Genomic DNA, 22,470 nt, shown 5'->3' on the forward strand with positions numbered 1-22,470 from the left:
TCCCTGCGCTTCATTCAAAACAGATGTGACCCAGCATCCACTCCAACATGCTGCAGCCTCTGCGGCTTATTAAAACCACTGCAGAACTGTTAAAGCCTGCAAACAAGCACGCTGGCGTGATTTTATTTATTTAATCAGTTATTTTTAGGGGGCGGTGGGGTGTTAAGGGGGGGGGGGGGGGGTGGATGAGTTGCCCAGGGGCGTTTAGATGGGGGGCAGGGTCCATTCCTTCCCTGCCTCAAACAGGCTGCAGAAAGCCAACACAAAGGAGTTTAATCCTTGTTCGTTGACAACAAAGAATCCCCAGTCACCATCACCACAGCTTCCCAGGAACCGGGACAGAGACCCCCCACTCTCCCCACCAAAACCAACACCACCTGAACCAGCGGGAGGAAACGAGCCTAACAATTAGGGAGGTGTGCGCCAAAACAGAAGGATGCGGACATCACCTGCTATGCTTAATTACGCCACCTGGCACAACTTTTACCGTTAGAAAAGTGACGCTGGCCGAACCGCTCCCTCTTCAGAAGGATACTTACTGCCCTGAAGATTTCCACAGTGTTGCTCCGCTGCGGACAAAAAGCACTGCAGGTTCACTGGGAGCCCCCAGCTCTGCAACAGCGTGCATAGCAACAAAGTAACTCCGTTAGAAGCCAATAGCCTCTCACCGGGCCAGAACGTCACGTAGAACCGAACCGAACCGAACCGCACTGCACTCACCTCTCCCCGGAACGAGCTGCTTCGGTGTCGGCCTCTGTGCTCCGTTAGCCACCGCTGAAGGAGAGCAGGAGAAGTTTCCCGGAGCCCTGCTACCTCGCGTGTGTTACCCCGACAGAGCCCGCAGCAGCAGCCCTCCAGTCGGCCGCTCGGTTCGCAATCCCCCGCCTCTCTGCTGGACGTCAAGTTTAGGGAGACAACAGCGGCCACATCCGGTCAGCGCTGTTAGAATAAAAGGTTCATCGATTTCCTTTTTTGTTTCTTTTATTTCATATTTAGTGAGTGGGTTAATCTTTATGAATAGTGTTATTGCGTAATCTAAATTCTGCGTCTAGTGTTCGGTGGCGGCCTGACCAGGCCAGCAAAAACTTTTAGGGTGGCAAAAATAGTAATAAAAAAAAATATATACACACATATTTTGGGATATTTTTTAAATTTTATCTTTTATATTTATTTATTGTGTTACATATTTATATCTTGATTGAAGAAGATGACCAGTGGTGTACACAGGATTTTTCCGGGGTGGCTATGCCCCCTCCCATAAGCCCCCACCTCCACCTTCCTGGGGGAACCACTCCTAATGTTGACTAGCTAAATATGAAACAAATGATCTATAATCACTGGGGGAGATCTGGCTCTCTGCCAAAGGCAGCGTGTCCTGGGAGGCATCATGGGTTAAAAAATAAATAAATGTTGCATATGTTTCCAATTTGGAATACAGAACTTTTTGCTACAAACATGTAATGCCACTGCTTTGTAATATTTTCAAGATACCTACAATTCACATATTAATAGAATGTGTTACACTTTAGGCATGCAAAATGATATATCTAAGTCATTTGATATATCCAATAACATTTTGTGTTGAGAGGTGAGTTTGTGATATTTATTTTTTTAGATGTTTATGTATTGGTTATCTACACCCACACACAAAACAACAATGAAAAATAAAACATTTCCCATTTGACATATATTTCTTTGGAAACATCAATGCATTGAAAAAATGGCAGCACTCAGACAGTTGTTCATTATGCTTTAACATTAATTAAAGCAATTCAATATATAAACATAAATAAATGTTCTTAGGCCTTTAGGTTTCTAAAGCTTAAATTAACTACAAAATTCATCCAAGTTCCCTGCTTTTATTTTGGAGCCCCTGGCGGATATAATTGGAGCTTTGCTCAGCAGCTTGCTTCAGCTGCGGTCTCCGCTCAGCAGACACCGGGCTGTCTCTCACACCCCGCCCTCTCGTCTGTCTGTCAGCGCTGATGGAGCGCATCCGGAGCCCCGTGGCCGGCGCGCCTCCCGGTTCGACACCTCCAGCACAGCCCGGTGGTTTTCCAGCTCCGCAGAAGCTCCGGGGCTTTCTCTGCTCCGGCTGGAGAGCATTTGACATTTCCTTTCAATCCCGTCGCGTCTTCAGCGATTGATCACAACACATAAAATCCCGGGCTTAACGTTCACATTCTTCAGCTCTTAAACGTGTAAAGTTTCCCCGCGGCCCCTCCCGTCGGCGCTGACTTGTCTTTGGCAGACACAGCGGGTAGTTTCACCATCCGAGCAGGATCATGAATGATTTAATGCTGGCATGATCCAAGAGCACAGCAGGCCTTCAGTGGAAAAACACTCACCCAGACTACAGACACACAGACATCAGCCTCAGGACAAAGAACAAGTGGACAGGATTTCAGGATAATGTAGGAATGTTTGTCAAAAAAAAAAAAGCGCCACAGCAGGGAAAAGCGCAGCTTGTCGGTGTGAGGAGGACATGACAGATGGAAGCACCAATGGGATTCCGCCAATTCTTGCTTTCCAGAATGAAAATATGGAATCCATGGAATGCAATATCATCATTTAAATACGTACGTTCTCCCCCGGAAGCAGGAAATAATTCCACAAATATTGAGTTTCTCCAGACTGCAATTTATTATGTTTAGAAAAGAAAAACAAAATCTGGGAAAATTGATTCTTTTTATACATTGTTTCATTCAGCTGCTGTTAAGTGAAGACATATATATATATACAGTACAGATCAAAAGTTTGGACACAACTTTTAATCCAATGAGTTTCCTTTATTTTCATGACTATTGTCATTGTAGATTCTCACTGAAGGCATCAAAACTATGAATAACACATGTGGAAATATGAACTAAACAAAAAAGTGTAAAACAACTGAAAATAGCCCTTATATTCTAGATTCTTCAAAGTAGCAACCTTTAGCTGTGATTACTGCTTTGCACACACTCTGCATTTTCTTGATGAGCTTCAAGAGGTCGTCACCTGAAATGGTTTTCACTTCATAGGTGTGTCCTGTCAGGTTAATAAGTGGGATTTATTGCCTAATAAATAGTCATGAAAATAAAGAAAACCCATTGAATTAGAAGGTGTGTCCAAACTTTTGGTCTGTATTGTATATATTACGTCAAATACAGTGACAGACCTACAGCTTCAGTCAGTTTACTTACACGAAACTGCAGTGAATATCATATTAATAATGTATTTTAACAGATTTTTTTCCCTCAAATATTTACACTCTTGGGAATATCCAGAGAAATGTCCCTTAAGCTGCTAATAAATCACAGAGCAAGGCAGTGGGTGTTAACTTTCAGCCGGAGATGAGTTGGGAGCATTATCAAGAGCCTAATGTTTCCCTGCTTTATCCATCCCGAAAAATTGTATTTAAATGTGTTTGCCATCACTGGCTTGTCAGAACACAGAAGAGTGTCGAATTTCACCCAACTAACCCAAACTGTTAGCTCATACAAAAGGAAAATTGACATGATGTTCAGGAACAAGCCAAGAGCCACCAAGCGATCCAAGATGGATGGATGGATGGAGAGGAGACCAACAAAGAAGCTGCTTCAAAAACCCTCAGGTTAAAATTTTGCGAGCTTAGGCATGGGGCCGGTAGTACCAGTGGTGCTGGTACAACACACAAAGTGGAAGGACAAATGAAGAATGCAGACTTGATTTGAGATTTAATCTCAAACCAAAAGCTAGAAGGACACGGTTGGGTGTTCTGGCAGCACAGTGACCCCAAAGACACAACAAAACCGGCAGGAAAGTATTAAGCTACTGGATACTGGAGCGGCCCTGAGCTCAACTCTTGGCTGAAATGTATGAGTCTGTCCCAAAACCAGTCAGCTTGACTGAGGTTTACCAATTAATTAAATATCCAGTTAAATAATTCTAGAGGCTTGTTGATGCCAATGAAAAGTGTTTTGGTCAAGTCAAGTTTATTTGTCTTGTCTCTGTCATTTAAGCACTTTACACGATACAAACGTGACACAAAAATAAAGAGAAGTAATAAAAACAAATTGTGATCCAGACTGGAATGTTCCAGTTATTACTGATCAAAGGGAACTCTAAGCAAATGGGCTTTTAGCCTTGATTTAAGGGAACTCTGTGTTTCAGCAGTTTTCTGTGAGTTTATTCCAGATTTGTGGTGCATAGAAACTGAATGCTGCTCCTCCATGTTTGGTTCCAGGAATGCAGAGCAGAACCAGAACCAGAAGACCTGTTGCTATGACAACAGCAGATCTTTAATGTATTGTGGTGCTAAGCCACTCAGTGATTTGTAAACAAAAACAAAACGCTAAAACTGGAGTGATGTGGGTGAAATCAGTTTGTCTGTGGTGGATTTTCCTAGTTTTAGTGAGAACGCCAGCAGCAGCGTTTTGGATCAGCTGCAGCTGTCTGACTTTTAAGGCAGACCAGTAAAGACACTGTTGCAGTAATCAATGCAACTAAAGATGAAAGCATGAATGAGTTTCTCTTCATCTTGTTGGGACATTAATCCTCTAATCTCGGAGCTGTTCTTCAGGTGACAGAAGGCCGACTTTGTGACTGTCTTTATGCGTCTCTGAAGGTTCAGGTCGGAGTTCATCACTGCACGCAGATTTCGGGCCTGATCTCCAGTTTGCAGCTGTAATAACTGAAGCTGCGCTCTTCACTCCTGTTTAGGTCAAGAAATAACTTCAGTTTTGTATCGATTCAGCTGAAGAAAATGATGGCACGTCCACGCGTGGATTTGTTCTACGCATCTACCCAGCGGTTGAATGGGTTCATGTTCACTTGGTGTAATCGGCTATGTTAGAGATCTTTAGTGCAGCATAGGCTCGCTTTCTTTTACAAGCTGATGATTAATGTGCGGGTGAAAAGAACACAAAGTTCTACAGTAGAAGCAGAATTTGCAACAATCTTGCTTGCATTAGCAGCTTGTTAGCCTTAAAGAGCGGCGGTGCTTTTCTATGCAGTATGTACACATTTTGACACTGGAGGATTTGTGCAGAGTGTCCAGGACTTTGTGCAGTCTGCTGGTTTGAGGTTTTGGCTTCAGGTTTGGGCATCTGTCTGATGATCCTTAACTGCTGTGAGGTAAAAGAAAAGGAAAGTAAATTATTTCTGCTTACTCAAGTTATTTTTGCCTCCTCTGTGCTTTTCAGAGACAGAGTTCTTCAACAGAGGAACAGGTGGATGGAGCTTAACATGTTCTGGTACCTGTCATTGTCCTCTCCAATGGTATCAGACTGGCTGTTCTGCAGTAGTAGGGCCCTGCTGATGCCAATCAAGGGAGACGCTCCGGGCAGCTGGCCCGGTCTGATAGGCTTCACTGGGTTTGACAAAAAGACAGAACGCAGCAGTTATTACATTTTAATCAAGAGAAGTTTGTTTAAATGCACATTAAGGCACAATTAAACCAGCTGTAAACCATCGCTTTTTCCGCGTCGGCCATCTTTGTTTACTCTGAAATCACATTTGGCCTTGAGAGGTTTTGCGAGACTTCCTGTCCGACATCTGAATGTTGGTGAGTGAAATCAGTTTGTGTGTTGGATTTTTATCGTCAAGTCTTTCAGGGTTTGAAAGTTGGCCAACAATTTTAAAAATAAGAGGATAAGTATATAATTAAAGACTTTGATTTGTGTTTAGGGACTGATTTGAGTTGCTTTTTTGTAAAGAAAGCCAAAGCACGGGTCCAAAGAGAAGCTACACTTCCTGACAAATTTGCAACATGTGATCCTCTTCACTTTGGCTTCAGAAATATATACAGCTTACCTGAACCTGACAGGTTCAGCACCCCGTTACGTTACAGCACCCCCTGGCTTCTGATCATCATATTACTAGGTTTTTGCCCACCTATGACCGCAGAGGCTCTCCTGCCCATGTTTTTGGGCTTGACCGTGTCCTTGATGCGCTCCATCTCTTCCTCGTAACGCTTCTTTTCGCGAGACGCACTCTCCTTGGCTTCCTTCAGGGCGGCCTCCAGCGCTTGGACCCGCGACGCCGTGGCACGCAGGCGCTTCTCCATTTTGGGGATCTCACAGCGAAGGCTGGCGTTGTCTCGCATCAGCTGCAAAGAGAGAGCGAACAGTTAGACAAAACGCTTCTAAAGGTGGAGACTGCTTGCATGAGGAGCTCATGTGTGTGTGTGTGTGGGTGTGTGTGTGTGGGGGGGGTTGCTTGTGAGTTTTTACCTGCTTGTGAACTTTGGTGAGCTGCTCAAGTTTGCCCTCCAGGAAGCTGATCTTTTGTTTCTGAGCAGCGCAGGCTTCTGAGTCATCCATGTCCTGCCCATTCTGTCCAAACATAGCAAAGAATTTTAACTTTTATAAAATATATGTTTTTTATTTGTTAAAACCCTCACTGTGTTGTGACAGTTTAGTATGAGACAGATAATATGTGAAAAGATCGAGTTTTGTTTGAAGAAATGCACCGCTCCCGATCAAAAACAACCAATCAGAGTCAGGAGGCGGGTCTTAGCGCTGTTAATCACACCCATGTACTCACTGCTAAATGTACTAATGGCAGAGAAACAGCTCATAATTACAGGAAGAACTCTTACCTGCTGTTGTCGGTGACTACGCTAGCTAACTAGTCTTAGCATTCACAACAGACTCTGCTAGCTCACCGTAGCAGATAACAAGGGCCCGCCTCCTGACTCTGATTGGCTGTTTCTAGATACTACTGGGAGATAACAGAGGATCTTGATTTTTTCCCCCACAGATTATCTGTGTCATATGTGACAGCTTCAACACACATGTAAAAGAAATATATATTTTCTGTATAAAAGTTACATACTGCACCTTTAAGTTTGTCACATTTTGTCACAGTACAATCCCAAACCCCAATCTATTTATTTTACACAACTGCAAACCTATCAGGTTGAGCCTTTAACACTGACTCTAAATCTGAGGCTAAAGGACATGATTAGTAGCAGATTTGCATTTTTGTGTGAGTGAACAGGAAAAGCCTGGATGGGCCTCTTCTCGCCGCCATCTGCCCCGGGCTGACGGCTGAAGATGAGCGCCACGCTGAAGCCCCGGGCCCCCGATTTACATCCGCCGCCTTTAAAGAATCAGATGGCCTACTTATCGCAGACGCTGTCTGTTGTGTTCCCTTGACTCATTAAAAAAATCATCAGGGTGCAAATGAAGCTCAGCACCACAGCATTGCAAAATCGGAAGACGCTTCATCTGATCGCTGCTGATGATCGCCATGTGGAAATGGCGTGTTGGTGGCTTTCAACCAGCAGGCAGCACGCGTGTTTTGGTGTAAAGATGAAATAGAACATGACAAGTTCTACCTTTCTTACTCTTCTGGATAAATCCTGTACAAAAAGCCTCCGCAAACTGTGGAGTGTCTGCAGCTCCCGAGCCTAAAAAAAAAGAGAGAAAGACAAAAGAAGAGGGTGGCAGAAAAGATTAAGTTGTATGTTTTGTTCATTATTAGACCTCAGTAGACAATCATTCAGTCAGCCAATCAATCCCTTCATTCTTTCCTTATCCTCCGTCAGTGTCTATCTGGAGCAGTCGTTGGGCGAGACGCTGGCTACACCCTGGTGACCCCGGATAATTAAATGTTCAGGGTGAACATAACCGTCAAAAGGCCTCAGCTCTCCATCCGTCGTTCCTCACCATCTAGTTTTTAATGCACTTCTGAGAACAATGGACTTGAATGAATCTGTTCTCAGTAATCAGACAGACACACACACTTATTGGCACCTCTGCTAAATATGTGTACAAACCAACCAACACAGGCTAGCATAATCTGACACTGAAACACTAAACCGATTATTTGTATTAAATTTATTCGGAGGCAGAGACGTCCAAGAAAAATCGGGACAGTTATTGGTGCCTCTAACAATCGCTTCAAATAAATGCAACACGGAATTCATTTTGATAGTTGTTGAAGTGATCAGCTTCTCCTTGCTCTCCAACCTTTTCTAGCGACATTTTTTAGAGAAATTGAGCAAGTTATTTCAAATTTTGCTGTTTCCATTAACCTTTTCTAATACAATGTTTAAAAATGAGCATAAAAAAAAAACCTTGATGGAAACATGGCTAAAGAGTGGCACCTCAGGGTCACCAGGTCTGAGGTTATTCACACCTGTAAATATCTGAGGAGAATCTTAAGAATAAAAGAAGCAGATTTTCATTCTCTTTTATTGAATAATTGTTACCTCTGATCCCAACCCAAATCCTCTCCATGTCAGATCAGAAATATGTACTAAGCAAATTTGTCTCCTTGTTAAATAATGGAGATAATAACTGACCACAGTCTCCTCCAGTCCTTTCAGGTCCTGCCTGGCCTGCTCTCGTCTGTCCTGCAGCAGCCTGCAGAGCAACAATCAGGTTATCACCACCTACAGGTTGTCATGGCGATAGCAACAGCTTCCCTTCTGACCAAACGACAACGTTTACGTGAGCTCCTGCAGCTGGCGGGTCTTCTCCTGGTCGGCTGCTTTCAGCTTCTCGTGCTCCACTTTCAGCCTCTCCTGCTCCAGCACGATCTCCTGGTTGGAGCTGCAGGGACCGCAGGAACACATTCAGCACAGCTGCACGCTCCCCAACGACAGAGGGAGGTTTTCAGGCGTCGCTCTTACTCCTGCAGCTCCGTCATCAGCTTCTCCTTGCTGTCCAGCTCGTCTCTCAGGCTGCTGATCTGCTTCTGATGGGCCTCTCGGTGAGACTGGATCTGCTTCTCCACAGCCTCCTTGACACACACACACACACACCCCACACACACACGGTTACATGTTGTCCCATGTCACAGCAAGGTTAAGAAGCGAAAGTGTAGAGGCGTAGAATACCTTGACTTCATTGGCGGACTGGATCTCATTCTCTTTCTCCATGGCATTTACTTTCTCTGAAACCCCCCCCAAAAAAAACACAAAATAAAATAATTTTGCAGAAGCTTCACTAAAATTTGGTGAACCCTCAATCTCTTACATCTGACCACCAATGGAGATTTAAATATTTGGTCTCCATTACAAATCATTTAATGCATACAAATTTAATTTTAACCAAAGGTGGTACATTTTTCTGGTCCCCCGATTTATCTCAGTCAAGTCGTTCTAATCTTGACTTTACGTCAAATGGCGTCACGTAAACTGTGTCTGAGTTTGAAGCTATCCCAGTTTCGCTGGCGCTCACCCTCAGCTCTGATCCTGACGATCTCGTCGTTCAGAAGGTCCACGTTCTCCTCCAGCTGTCTCTTCTTGTGCTCCACATTCTGGAGGCTGTCTGTCAGGGACTTGATCTTAGCCTCATACTGACCGCCGGCAGGAGAGGAGAGACAACACATACACACACACACACACAGTCTCTATGAGCGCTTCCTTTAAGCGCACCCCTAAAATGTTATATCTGCAGACATGTTTGGCGTACGACCATAACATCTGAACGGTGCGTTACTGTAGCGACGGCGTGCGTGATCGTGGATGGACGGAGCAGCGGTTACCTGGGAGACGCGGAGCTTGCAGGAGGTCAGGTCGCTCTCCGTCTCCTCCAGCTTCCGGCTGTTCTCGGCCTGGCTGCTCTCCAGCTGTTTGCTGCGCTTCACCATGGTCTTCACCTCGGCCTTCATCTTGCTGATGTAGAGCCGGGCCACGGTGAACTCCTCGTCGATGAGCCCGCTGCTCTCCTGTTGCTGAGAGGTAAAGAAACTGCACATTGTGGCTTCGGTGTACAAAGGGAACCGTTAGTGTGTGTTCTGATGGCAGCAGCAGCAGCAGCAGCAGCAGTGCTGTCGGTGTTGATAGGAGCCAGATTATCATCATGCTCTTGTTTTCTTACCATGCTGCGTCCAAATAGTTATTTTCAGATGGAGACACGCTACGTAAATCAAGCCCTTTTCTTTTTGTCTTTCATGTGAACATGTTACATTTGTATTATGTCCTTCATCAGGGTTTTTACTGTGTTGCCTGAGCCCAATTAGGAGACTTTTCCATAACAATCAACTACTAATCGCAGTTCTGGCTCGTTTTTATAAATGTCCTTTATTTAACCAGGTAAACCCCATTGAGATCTAGATCTCATTTTCAAGAGGGACCTGGGCAGAAGTCGTTGGTTTGACCCAGCTCCTGGTACTGTTTGACAAGCTGCACACCAGCTATCTGAAATGCATGAAAAAACATTATAGGAGCGCCATCTTGTGGCCTAGAAAATATACTGTCTTTCAAAATTATTCACATCTTTAACAGGCAGCATTTTATGCTTTCCAGACACATAGTGCTATTTTACAGCACAATCAAGTAACTATGCTAACTTCAGTTGTTATAAGAATGCTGTATATATCAAATATTACTTACAAGAAATTTGACTCTGTAATTTAACGCCTTGAAATTGGGTTTCTGTCTTTTTAAAAACTCCAGCTCTTTCTGAAACTCCGCATTGAGGAAGTCATCACCACATGGCTCCTCTATTAACACCTTAATGTTTTTATTAATGCTGCACTGAGCAGCAGCTCCTGTAATGAGATCAACAGATGCACAGTTCCTCCAGATGTTTGCTAATTGCTGCTGGCTAGTCTGAAGGAGCACAGTGCTCTGTGAGGTGGAAGGTTGGAAACTGCAGCTCTTTGTCCTCGTAGGCAGAGCTAGATCCACCCAGGTGTTTTGCACAGTTGAGTGGTTGCCATGGAGATTACAGGATTTCTCAAACATGCATGAAAGAATCAAAGCAACAGTCCAGGTTTGGTTTTGATGAAGGAATAACATTATAACATGATATAAAGCTCAAAAAAAGTCGATTTTCTGTCAAACTTAGGGAGAACATTTTTTGAAACTTTTTTTCTAAATTTCTTCTAATTCAGAAGTTTGCACACACAGATATGTTCTTGTAATGTGAAAACGAGGGACGCACCTTCATGTCATTGTTTCCCACTGCGATGCCAATCTCAGCCAGGTCTTTCAGCAAGCACGACATCATCTCAGTGACCCTCTTCTTCTGGTGGTTGGTCATCTCCTTCAACTTCTGCAGCTCCGAGTCAATGGAGGCCAAGGAGCTCTGAGGATGGATGGAGGCGGTAACAGTCAGTGTGAGGAAGAGTGTTCCCGGCAGCACTCCAAACATGTGAGGCTGCGACTGCCTTACAGACTTCTGGTTCAGCTCCTCGCTAAGCGCCTCAAACTCCTTGGTTTTGTTCTCAACCTCCTGACTCTTCTGGTCGTAGTTGACGGCCAGCTCCTCCAGCGCCTGCAGCACCTCCTTCACCTCCTCCTTGGAAGCTTCGTTCTCAGCCAGCAGCCGGTTCAGCTCCGTCTGCAGGGTGTCGTGGTCGCTGCGGGAGGACTCCAACAGCTGACGGGGAGGGAGGAGGGAGGAAAAGGATGTTCAGTGTGATGTGAATCCCAGGATTCAGACTGGGAGAGGAAGAGGAGAGAGAGAGAGGCATCACCTCTTCCTGGTCCAGCAGCTGCTGCTTCAGCTTCTCCACCTCCTGGGACTGCTGGTTGATCTCATCGTCCTGGAGAGCAGGACGATACGAAACAAGTCATCCAATAATCTGGTAGTTGTAGGAGCGGCGTCCTGCAACATTTGCTTCAGAACACTTAGCTCCAATATTAGCTCATTAGCAAAGCTCTATAGAGCTTGACTGCGTGCTAGTGACGCAATTTCACCATTTTATTCCAGTTTGTAGGACAAGGCACAAAGGGGGTAACGATAAATTGGTCAGCTGATACATCAGCCCCAATTTCCTTAATTTTGGGAGATCGGTGATCGGCCGTTGCTTACATGTGAAGCCGATCTTATTCACCAATCTTGTTTACTTCAGCAAAGGTCTAAAAATCAACCACTGTCCTCCTCTGCTCTCCTGTGGGAAAGGTTTGACTGTTAGCCAGGTAATGTCTGCACGCTCGCAGTTAACAAAAGTTATCCCACTGTTGCCAACTCAGCAATTTTTTTTGCTATATTTGTCGGAGAAAAAAATTGGCATCAGACAAAATCGGAATCGGAAAATCTTTCTTCTTAAAGATCGGCGATCGACCAGAAAACTGCAATCGGTGCACCCCTACATCTAAAAGTAGGACTCTGGCCCTAGAAGACTCCAATTTGAGATTACTCCTTTACTTATTTTTAGATGCCAGTTGCGCCATCTGCTGTCAAGAACTAATACTGCACCAGTTACTGATGTCAAACCATGCAGAAATCTCGGCTCTTTCCCCCCTAACGTTCCTGGACTGTTTTCTGTGGGTCTTGGGTCGTTGACAGGCAGTGAACCAGAACAGTTACCTTGTCGTCCAGCTCCTTGTAGAGCTTGGCCATTTCTGCTCCGTACTTCTCCTTCTCTGGACCCGTGAGAGCCACTCCGGGCAGGCTGCCCAGGGAAGGCTTGGGTGCAGCCTTATCATTGTTGTTGAGAGCAGCATCCAGAGACACCACCTCAGCTTTAGCCTTTTCTTTGTCAAACTGCTCCTCCACTGGCACGCTCTCTCCTGCAGGGGGCAGCAGAGGCGTCATGTTCTTGTGTTATGTGAGAATGGGATTGGCCCTTGTCTCGCCACGGCCGCATTTCAAGGAGAACTGCTGTGATTTTCCTCATGACACTGCTAACGTGAAGACAAAGGATGCTTTGTTTTGGACCTAAAAATAAACCAGTGTGTGACTCAGATTTAGAGTGAATTGACAGGAATGACTGAAGAGCTTCTCCCTCTACACACTCTAAAATCTTCCGAGTTCATTCTTCAACTCCACAGTTTAGTTCATGCTGGTCGGACAGACGTTAGACCAAACATTAGATCAAACATTGTGACTCAGTTTGTTGGGTTTAGAAGAGACTGGAAGGAGCCTCATCATTCTTTACAGATGAATTTTGTTAAACTTCTGCAACCAATTAAGAAATGTTAGCTGGTAATCTGGTGCTGTTTTTTTCAATATTAATGTGAGCGGGTCACATTAATCACTTTAGTTTACACCAGAGAGTTTCTTCACTTAAGACAGTCCTCTATATGTTTATTGGTTAGCATGAGCTAATGCTAACAGTGTTCAACATTCACACTTTGACCAAAGAATAAGCCTTAAAGTTTGTCAAAACTTATTTACCTTTTTTTTTTTTTTTACTATGGGTCGCTCTTTTCAGCCCACCCTTTGATTAGCATAGGCTAATGCTAACTATGTTCAACATTCACATATTGACCAAAGAATTAGCATTACATTGTATATAGACAGGCTATATTTTATGTTTTAGAATGTATGAATTCTGCCAAATCATTTATCCAACTATTTTCTTTCAGATTATAAATATTTTTTTTCAACCCACTCTTTGCTACCTTTAACCTTGGGGATTAGATTTGGGTTCAAACTGAAAACTGAATGTTGGGCGATCAGGTGGAAAAAAAAAATCAACATTATTTTCTTCACATTGTAATTTTGAATTAACAATTTAGTTTGTATGGTAGCAGTTGCTTCAATATATGTTAATAAACAATCTCAACAACAAATTAATTTTAGTAACTCCAAATTATTCTAACATTTACCTATTCACGGCTATCAAAAATAGTCAAGAAAATAATTGCAGTTTGGGAAGCTGAGATACTTTGGCGCAATGCTACTTGACACGCTATTGGCTGGTGTTTGCAAAGTTGCCAATCCTTTGTGCTAATTGGCCGAATCCCAAAGAGTATGGATATGAAAGACTGTGTGTGTTAACTTCTGTGGAAGTGCTAAAATAGTTTCCACTGTGCGTATTAATGCATGTTAAGGTATATTTGGTGTTTTAACTATCAAAATAAGCTAAACTGTCATTCTAAATTAATCTCAAGCTCTGCTAAAAGCAAATGTCGAAAAATAAAGATGGACTTTGAGCAAAGACTTTAAAGTTAACAACCTCAGTGGTCTGGATATCAATAGGTAAACTGTTCCAAAGTTTAAGGCCACAAATAGCAAAGCAAATATGTTTTAGTACAACCATAAAATAATGCAAACCAAGTCTACACTACTTCTTAAAGTATCTTCTCCATCTTTTAAAAGTTCTTTAATAATGGTAGCCCGAGTAAAGTGTGAGAGGTAAACTTTACACCCCACCTTCATAATTATTCTAAAATTTCCTGGCAATAGTCAAACACTCAAACCCTGAAAGACGAATGTTGTGAATTCGCATTAAACCATAATATAGCCAAGGTAGTGTGAACATGCTACTGATGCCTGTTGATGCATATTCTATGTACACCAAGTATTGTGTTGCCGCTATCTAGCGAACACTCATATCTATATTAGCTCATACTCAATACCTAGGTTAGGATTAGGTTCCAGGCCATGCTAATCACACTCCATGTAAATCCATATTCATAATGCACCTCAACAGCAGTTCATCATTCTAGACGTTGGGTTATTTTTCAGCTCATCAATTCTAAAGAGTCTAATTTTACCAAACCATGGTAAAATCACCTTTCCTCCAGCGATTGAGCTCTGTCTCCAGCCAGGTGATGGTGGTCCTCAGAGTCTTGTTCTTCTCCTTCTCCTTCTCCCACTTCTTCTTCCACTGCTCTGCGGTCAGCTCCACATTCAGAGTCACCGTGTTTTTGATCGTCTTTGCCCTGTTCAGGAAAGTCACAGTTTTCATTCATGGCGCGAGTAACCAAGTCTATCCCAAAGTTTTATGTTTTCTTTTTTTAGCCAAGTCTTTTCCATAAGAACCTTCTTGACTGATGAGGGGGAAAAAAATGCAACTCTTCATGAAACCAAACAATACAAGAGCCTTTCTGTGTGTGCCTGTGTACCTCTGTCCAAACAGCAGAGTGGACCTGGTCTCTGCGTCATTGAAAGCAGAAGGTGAGCAGCAGATGACCATTGTTGTCCGACAGTTTCCTCCCAGGGAGTCCTGCAGGATCCTGGTCATCTTACTGTCTCTGTACGGTACGTAGCTCTGGAACAGAGTGGAAAATGTAAAGCAGCTTCCTTTAATAAAGTCAGCTGATCTTTGCTATAATTGCAGAAAGAAAGTCTGGCCTTTTAAACCAAACCATAAAAAGTTTTTTAAGATTCTCGATGTTTGAAGATTCAGCCAAAATCAACAGAAACCTGCATTTTTTTCCACGCCAACGCATAATAGTGAGTTTATTGCACATTTTGATGCAAAATGGTAAAAACAATACTGAGTTTGAGTGAGTGCTAACTCACACCTGCAGGGGCCACTGTTTCTTACATCTACTACACTGCTGCCTCAGCATTACCTGATGTAAAGTTATAGTGATCAATATGGTGACTAGCATAGCCCATAATACAATCCAGTTTAGCAAACCGAAATGATCTCGGTCCAAACCCAGCTGTTCTGTGAAGGCCTCCGAGGTTAGTTAGAGAATATTAGAGAGCAAACGGCTTCATGAAGACCGAGGCTGTTTAAAGCAGGGTTAGGTTCTGAAACAACATCCCTCCATCATCAGGACATCCTGTGTGTGCTGTCTCACCGAGCCCTCCGCCAGAGCAGAGATGACGTTTCCCAACGACGACAGGGACTTGTTGATCATCTTCGCTTCATCCAGAACTGTTCCCTCTGCTCCGGTTTTACCCACCTGCCAAGAAAATAAACCCAAGAAGCCTCATTAATCTTTGTCTGTGAAAAAAAATGTCTCACAACAAACCAATTTTATGACAATGCTTCACATTATACTGCTGGCTCAGACGTTGAGGGGGGGGAATCTTACTTTTTCACTCCCTGCCAGATCGACAAGGTAGAGTTTGCCGGTCAGCTTCTGCTCAGTCTGGGTGTTTTCTTGCTTGATGTTGATGAGGAAGATGCTGTGACTCCGGGAGCTGTGCTCGTTCATGTCTGAGGTGGACAGAGACAAACTGAGGATTATCCAGAAAAATGACATGACACTAAGGGGGGGAGGGGGGGGGGGTATTGAGGTACTCAAATGTTGTTCAAGGAGCTCAAACCTTGAACAACATGCAATTTAAAGTTGCATCTAAAACTAGCTAACCGTCATTGCAAAGTAAGTTTGCTTTGAGAGTTTGCAGTATCAGTGTATGCTTCATTCTTCCTCCTCTAGATACGTACAAATTGATCCCACTGAAAATCATTCAAAAACTTATCCAACTTATCTATAAAATGTTTGCCAGATTGGAGCTGAATTTCTTGTGTTTTTGGGTGAGTAGTGGTGTACATCTTACAGTTCAGGCATGGAGACCTCTGGTGTTTTGTATTTTTTCCATCAAGTGGAAAGTAATGGTTTTCTCTTTCTGCCACCAGGTGGCGGTGCCACTTTTTCTTTCAACTTTAAACTTAGAAATTAAGCTTCCAACTGGGCCTCGAGGGAAATTCCTGGCTTTTGCTGTATTTTTGAGTCATTTCACACATTTTTAGTGAGATGATGACATATTGTCTGAACTTCCATCCATCCATCCATCCATCCATTTTCTGTTCACCCTTGTCCCTAATGGGGTCGGGAGGGTTGCTGGTGCCCATCTCCAGCTACGTTCCGGGCGAGAGGCGGGGTACACCCTGGACAGGTCGCCAGTCTGTCGCAGGGCAACACAGAGACATACAGGACAAACAACCATGCACACACACACTCACACCGAGGGAGAATTTAGAGAAACCAATTGACCTGACAGTCATGTTTTTGGACTGTGGGAGGAAGCCGGAGTACCCGGAGAGAACCCACGCATGCACAGGGAGAACATGCAAACTCCATGCAGAAAGACCCCGGCCGGGAATCGAACCCAGGACCTTCTTGCTGCAAGGCAACAGTGCTACCAACTGCGCCACTGTGCAGCCCTATTGTCTGAACTTTACATGGCATAAAATGTTGCCATCAACAGCCTAAATATCTGAGCTGATCTACTCAAGCACACCTGATGCGTTTAATCAGGGGCTTCGTTAGCTGAGTCCACCTGTGATTTGAGTATTCTGTTTCAGTAGTCATGGAAACTATGCTTAAGTGTTGACTTTGGATCAACTCCTTGGAATCTTAAATTTACTTAACTATTAACCTGTTTTTATGTAATTTGTTTGTTCTAACCATCTGAACAGTTGTGAATGTCAGCCATAAATCTAATTGTCATTAATAGTGGAACTGTATTAAGTATGTTGAATAAATTCTGACATTGATGCCAAGCAGTAAAAGCATTTTAGCTTCTTGCTAAAGTATTGCACTCCTTCTCCACATTTTTTTCACATTAAAAAACAAACTTCAATATACTTGGGGGAATTTTATACAAAATATTGCATAGTAGTGATGTTTACAAAAAAATTATGAGTTTTATTTTTACTTTTTTGGATAAATATCTGGCCTACAAAACAACAAAAAGTGTTACCAAAAAATCAGTATCAACTAAAACAGGAATCGTCAGGTCAGGCCTTTTAAGGATTGGTGATTGGCCAGAAAAGTGCAATCGGTGCACTCCTAGTGAAAAGCTGAAGGGTGTGGATACTTTGGAAGGCACTAGCTACGTCCCAGGTTTCCCCCCACAAAAAGACCAGGCGTTCCCAAATTCTCTACCCATTACATGTTAGAAAAAGTAAAGGAGTAAAGATTGCGGGGAACGTCGAGCGGAGGCGGCCGCTCGGCGTTGAGTGTGGCGGCAGTCAGGAGACCCACTGAGGCTGAACCCATGAGAACCAGCAGCTCTGAAGGCACTCAGTGTGCGAACTCACTTGTGACGGCCACGTGTCTGTTGTTTTTGCCTTCGTCTATGGCATCCATAACTTCCTCAGGGCTGCACACGAAGCGCTCGGTACATCCCTGCGGACACAAAGGCACATCACAAGGAAGCGCTGTGTTCAGCCACTGCGCAGCCACACAGAGACCTGGTTATGAAGGGCGAGACCATGACATAGTGCAGGGGGAACCGTGGAGAAAAAGTGACTCCCGTTATTTCATCTTCTCAGTATTTCCAGTCTTCATCATCCGATCACATAGATGGTGAACTATTAATAGCTCTGGGCAACAAAAAAACACAGATGGATCCAGGAGATGTCTCACCTTGACAAAGGGCACCCTGTTCTTGTCTTCATGAACTGACAGGTTTGTCTTCGTTACTGCACAGAAAAGTCAAGGTCAGCATGTCTGCAGTTAGTGTGCTGTCAGGAGGTAAAAGCATGTTGAAGCAGGGCACAAGAAACCCAAACGCCTACCGTCCAACAAGTCTCGGATTTTGTCCAGATAGATTTCGAAATATGAAACCTGCCAAACAAAAGCTCTATAAGAGAAGCTTTACAAACTGTGAACATGTGAGCTCCTCGTTGTTTGATCGGGCGATTACATACTTTGATGTGGAACTCCGAGTTTTCATCCATGGAGTAAATGTAGTTGAAGATGTCTTGGACAATTCTAGGAATGATTCCCATCATTTCAGGGTCATGAAGTTTTCCCTTCGGAGGAAAATATTGAGAGAAAAAAAAGTGAGAAATGTTGGCAGAATCTGTCATTCTATCATCATCCGCTGTAAACTAAATTTAGTTTAGCACTGGAAACAGGTTTTATCTTTTGCTTTTTTGTCCATCTTAAATGTTTCAGATCTACCAACTCATTTTAGAGTGTTTTCACACCTAATAGTAAGGTAGACTTGGTTCAACTGAGGACCAAAATGACAACATTTGTTACATTTTCAGCTGGCGAGGTTCACTTTCACACTGCACTGGGTCAAACGAACCAAACCCTCTGAAGAACCTGTTCACCTCTTCGCCTGTAGTGAGAACCACTGGAGGAAACAACGCAAAAACCTCTGGAGAAGATTTGAGCGCAACTTCCTTCTTCACGAAATGCAAACAAAAATGGAGTGGTGTCAGATTTTAGCAGTTGGGGGATTTCTCCCGTCTTCTGTCTTTAGCTAAAGACCATGAGACATTTCTATACAAATTAACTTGACTTGACACAGCTTCGGCCACTCGAGAAGGTTCCCACTGTTCCATGTTTTCTTAATAGACATTGACTCATTGTCGTTCTCTGGACTCCGAAAGCCCAAGAAATGGTTTTGTTGCCATTTCCAGACTGATGGATGTCAATAACTTTGTTCCTCATCTGTAGTGCTTTTTTTTGTTTGCCATATGTTGGATGATCTCAGACATTTAAGTTGAACGAGAAAAGCAAAAACAGAAAAAACCAGCAGCTACTGTTTAGCAGCTCTGTATCCAACATCCCTTTGCATTACCTCCATTGTGTGTGTTTTTCCAGACGAAGTCTGACCATAAGCAAATATCGTTCCGTTATATCCCTCCAGAACATCTACAAAGTTTAGAAAACCCTTTGAGCACCGACTTTGAACCTGCAAGACTTTACTGTGTTGAACTAATATCAAGGTTTACCTTTGACGATCTTCAGAGCCACAGCGTTGTAGAACTGCACCTGAGTGGTGCTGGACTGGAAGACGCGGTCAAAGTGGTACGGCTTCCCCTGGTAGCCAGAAAGAGAGGATGAAGTACTTCCACTTTGTAACACAGAGGGGGCCAGCATGAAACGGCCGGTATACTGATATGACTGGTTAACATGCAGTCCCTGCGGCCAACAATAACTCCAACAGATACCATGTCTAATCCCACAGTAGGCCGGGTTCCTCATATCAGCAAGAGGAACTCTTGTTTCAAACACTGAACCTTCATGCTACAAAGCAACAATGTCAACTACTGTGCAACCTCCCAAAATAACACACTTTTAATCTAAGAGGTGTGTGTTTGGATTCAGCCCCCTGAGCCAACCTTCAGAACCAGCTTTCAACTTACCTTTACAATCACAATTCACTAAGTGTTTTCAGGGTGTGTCTCTAAAACTTTATGAACATTCTTCTTTGAAAAACAGCAAAAGTTCAGTCAGACTGGATGGAGAGTTTCTGTGAACATCATTTATTTTTTAACTAGTTTTGCTCCATGACTCAAACTAAGGTGAAATAATTTTGGTTTTCAAAAGACCAAAGTGCACGACGCCTCTTGATGCTCACTATATATAATATAATGACTGTGAGGGTAGAGGTAAAACAATTAAAGGTAAAGCTAATTTTATTTATACAGCACATTTTCAGCAACAAGGCAATACAAAGTGCTTTTTAGAGGCCATCTCTGCTGTCAGTCCAACTCAGTCCGAGTTAAAACACAAGCCAACCTGTCCTTGTGGTGCTACTTGAATTTACCCTGCCTGTAAAAAGTGTTGACCCCCATGGATGTTTTGGTCTTTTTATTGGTTTTACAAATAAACCAAAAATGAACAACATTTTTTTTGACACAAAACGTTTACAAAAAACCCCTTTAATGTCAAATTGGCCAATTTGTGCATGTAGTCTCACAATGGGTGGGGTGGAGATCACCTGAATGCAGGAAGGTCCATTCTCTGGTCCCTTGGTATTTCTGGCTGCCATCACATCAGGAAGAAGGACATTACAAGAAAATTAGAGAAAACGCTACAGAAAAGTAGAAATAAAAATGGCTGTCCTCACAGACCGGCTGTGAAGAAGTACACTAAAGAGAGAGGACACCAGGTTACCATGACTACACTGAAGGAAACAAGCTTCTGCAGCTGAGATGGGAGACAACAACTGTTCTTGACCAGTCAAAGCTTTAGGGGAGAGAGGCAAAGAGAAAGGAACTGCTGAAGAAAAGTCATATCAAGCGCAGACCAGAGTTTGTCAAAAAGGCAGGTGGAAAGAATTCATGGTCGAGTGGAAGAAAGTTTTTTAATCTGATGAGACCAAAACAGATGCTTTTTGTCCGTTCAGACAGGATGCTATGACTTACGGACACCCGAACGCTGCACACTGCCACAAACACACCACAGGCATGATGGCGGTAGCATCAGCCTGTGGGAATCCCTCAGATAAACTTTCCAAAGTTTTAACACTTTTAAAAGGAAGAATGGAGAAAAATCACAGGATCCAGATGAGCAGCCTGATAGACCCACGTAGACTCTGTGTTGTGATTGCAGCCAAAATTACATCAACTAAATACTGACTTGAAAGGGGAGAATATTTATGCAGTCACTTATTTTATGTTAAAAATTGATATTTGTCATTATGTTATGGAAATCAGTTTTCATTTTTGATATTTAAAGCTTTTTTGATAATAATGTTGCATTTTGTTGCTCATGATTGATTTGTAAAAGCAATAAAAAGTGAACCATTGTAGGTACTGTCAGTGTGATTAAGATCCTGTAGTTAAGCCTCTAATGTGGCTGAACTAAAGCATTTCTGCAATGCAGAGTGGGTCAAAATACTTCCACAACGATGGAAAACACTACGATGCCTAATGTCTGTTGTTTGAGTCTCAATAATTCATCATCCCTTAAAACGTTTTTGTCTGCACTGCTGAGCAACTGGTGATAATTATTTAAAAATAAAATAAATCTCCCATGAAGGGGTTCATGTATTAACATGTAAAGTAATTTTTGTTAAAAGCAATCTATAGAAATTCAGACTAACAATAACTCCAACAGATACCATGTCTAATTCCACAGTAGGCCGGGTTTTCGTCATAGAAAGACAACTCCGTTCTTCAATTCTGCACTCACTCACCGCAATCTGCACGCAGTCGTCTCCAATAAATTTGGGGATGTACTTGTCCCCCCGGGCCACCTCGGCGCTGTTCAGCGGCCTGAAGCGACACACCACTTTGATGCTGCACTCCCCTGGGTCCGCCATGTCCGCTGCAAGAGATGGAGCGCCACAGGACCTGAAACGGAGCCGCTGCTCAGCCGCTGCTCAGGGTAAGAGACAGGCTGCTGGAGAAGTCCTCCCCGATGCTCACGGTGAGGAAAACACAAAGTTCCAGCAGCTGGTACTCAACCACTCAGCTGAGGCGAGAAGGAACACATTAGTCCTGAATATTAAGGATACAATCCAAACCCCCCAAAAATATAGGGATGTGTCAGCAAATAGAGAGTCTTTAAAAACATTAGATCAGAGCTCTAAAATACATTGTAAAATGAAAAGAAGTGTCTAGATGTCGCTGGCTGTGTTATAAAAGAGTCCAGCTATTAGAGGGCAGAACCAAAGACGGAGCACATGTCCTTCTGTGCAAAGAACAATCACATGGTTCTTCAGGCTGTGTGAAGCTAAACTAAAAAGGGTTGATAATAGAAGTTATTTTTGGTCTTTCATCTGTTATATCCCCTTTGGCCTCTTTTTCAGCCTTGCCATGCTTCTATAAAATAACAAGAGAATCTCAAAAGGCATCAAAAGCATCATAAAAACAACAAAAAAGAAATTGGCATGAGTTTTTAGAGCACCATTACTGTTTGGAAGTTGGGGAATAACAGGCGTAACGGCAGAGGTCAGATCCCCGACTCCAACGTCGGCCAGACGGAGATTTAAAGAGGAGTGGCAAAAGCGAATGAGGTGGATTAGCAGCGCTTGTCAACTACCCATGGTGTCATCCAGGATGTGTTACTGTGGAATGTCGTTTCTGCTACCCTGATGTTGAGCTGTTAGCATGTCATGATCGCCATGAGACTGTCATAAACCAGTTAAAGTGTACCTAAAAAGACATCAAACATAAATCAATGTATGATAGGTAGAGTACAGCAGCGTATATCAATGTACTACTAAC

At 43.3% G+C, this 22,470-nt stretch overlaps 2 protein-coding genes across 9 annotated transcripts in view; both read right to left on the minus strand.

Annotated features, from left to right (window-relative positions):
• Positions 1-895, minus strand: part of arhgap12b (Rho GTPase activating protein 12b) — a 56,894-nt gene extending 55,999 nt beyond the window's left edge. For 2 of the 5 annotated variants that reach the window (XM_028005157.1, XM_028005154.1), the window contains exon 1: positions 721-895. The gene's annotated coding sequence lies outside the window, so the exon portion shown is untranslated. Of the gene's footprint in view, positions 1-487; positions 613-720 lie in introns of those variants that run through there. The other 3 variants (XM_028005159.1, XM_028005158.1, XM_028005156.1) reach the window with 3 other exon arrangements.
• Positions 896-3,927: 3,032 nt separating this feature from the next.
• LOC114136832 (kinesin-1 heavy chain) lies at positions 3,928-21,923 on the minus strand. Of its 4 annotated transcripts, none has more exons than XM_028005152.1 (26): positions 21,438-21,921; positions 19,246-19,333; positions 19,092-19,165; positions 18,208-18,312; positions 18,076-18,124; positions 17,924-17,979; positions 17,596-17,683; positions 15,641-15,765; positions 15,404-15,508; positions 14,717-14,862; positions 14,385-14,533; positions 12,231-12,433; positions 11,395-11,463; positions 11,091-11,297; positions 10,860-11,003; positions 9,457-9,639; positions 9,150-9,267; positions 8,807-8,862; positions 8,600-8,709; positions 8,418-8,519; positions 8,270-8,330; positions 7,301-7,372; positions 6,192-6,293; positions 5,854-6,067; positions 5,218-5,329; positions 3,928-5,087 (listed from the first exon to the last, which is right to left on the minus strand). In XM_028005152.1, exons 1-26 carry the CDS (start codon positions 21,561-21,563, stop codon positions 5,081-5,083), a joined length of 2,871 nt encoding a protein of 956 aa, XP_027860953.1. In that variant the 5' UTR covers positions 21,564-21,921; the 3' UTR covers positions 3,928-5,080. The 4 variants fall into 4 exon arrangements, with proteins under 4 accessions (XP_027860953.1, XP_027860952.1, XP_027860951.1 ...); XM_028005151.1 differs by having other exon boundaries at positions 3,928-5,084; positions 9,457-9,645; XM_028005150.1 differs by having other exon boundaries at positions 9,457-9,645; positions 21,438-21,920.
• Positions 21,924-22,470: the final 547 nt, after the last annotated feature.

The sequence above is a fragment of the Xiphophorus couchianus genome, chromosome 21 (genome assembly GCF_001444195.1).
Source record: "Xiphophorus couchianus chromosome 21, X_couchianus-1.0, whole genome shotgun sequence".
Taxonomy (NCBI): Eukaryota; Metazoa; Chordata; class Actinopteri; order Cyprinodontiformes; family Poeciliidae; genus Xiphophorus; species Xiphophorus couchianus.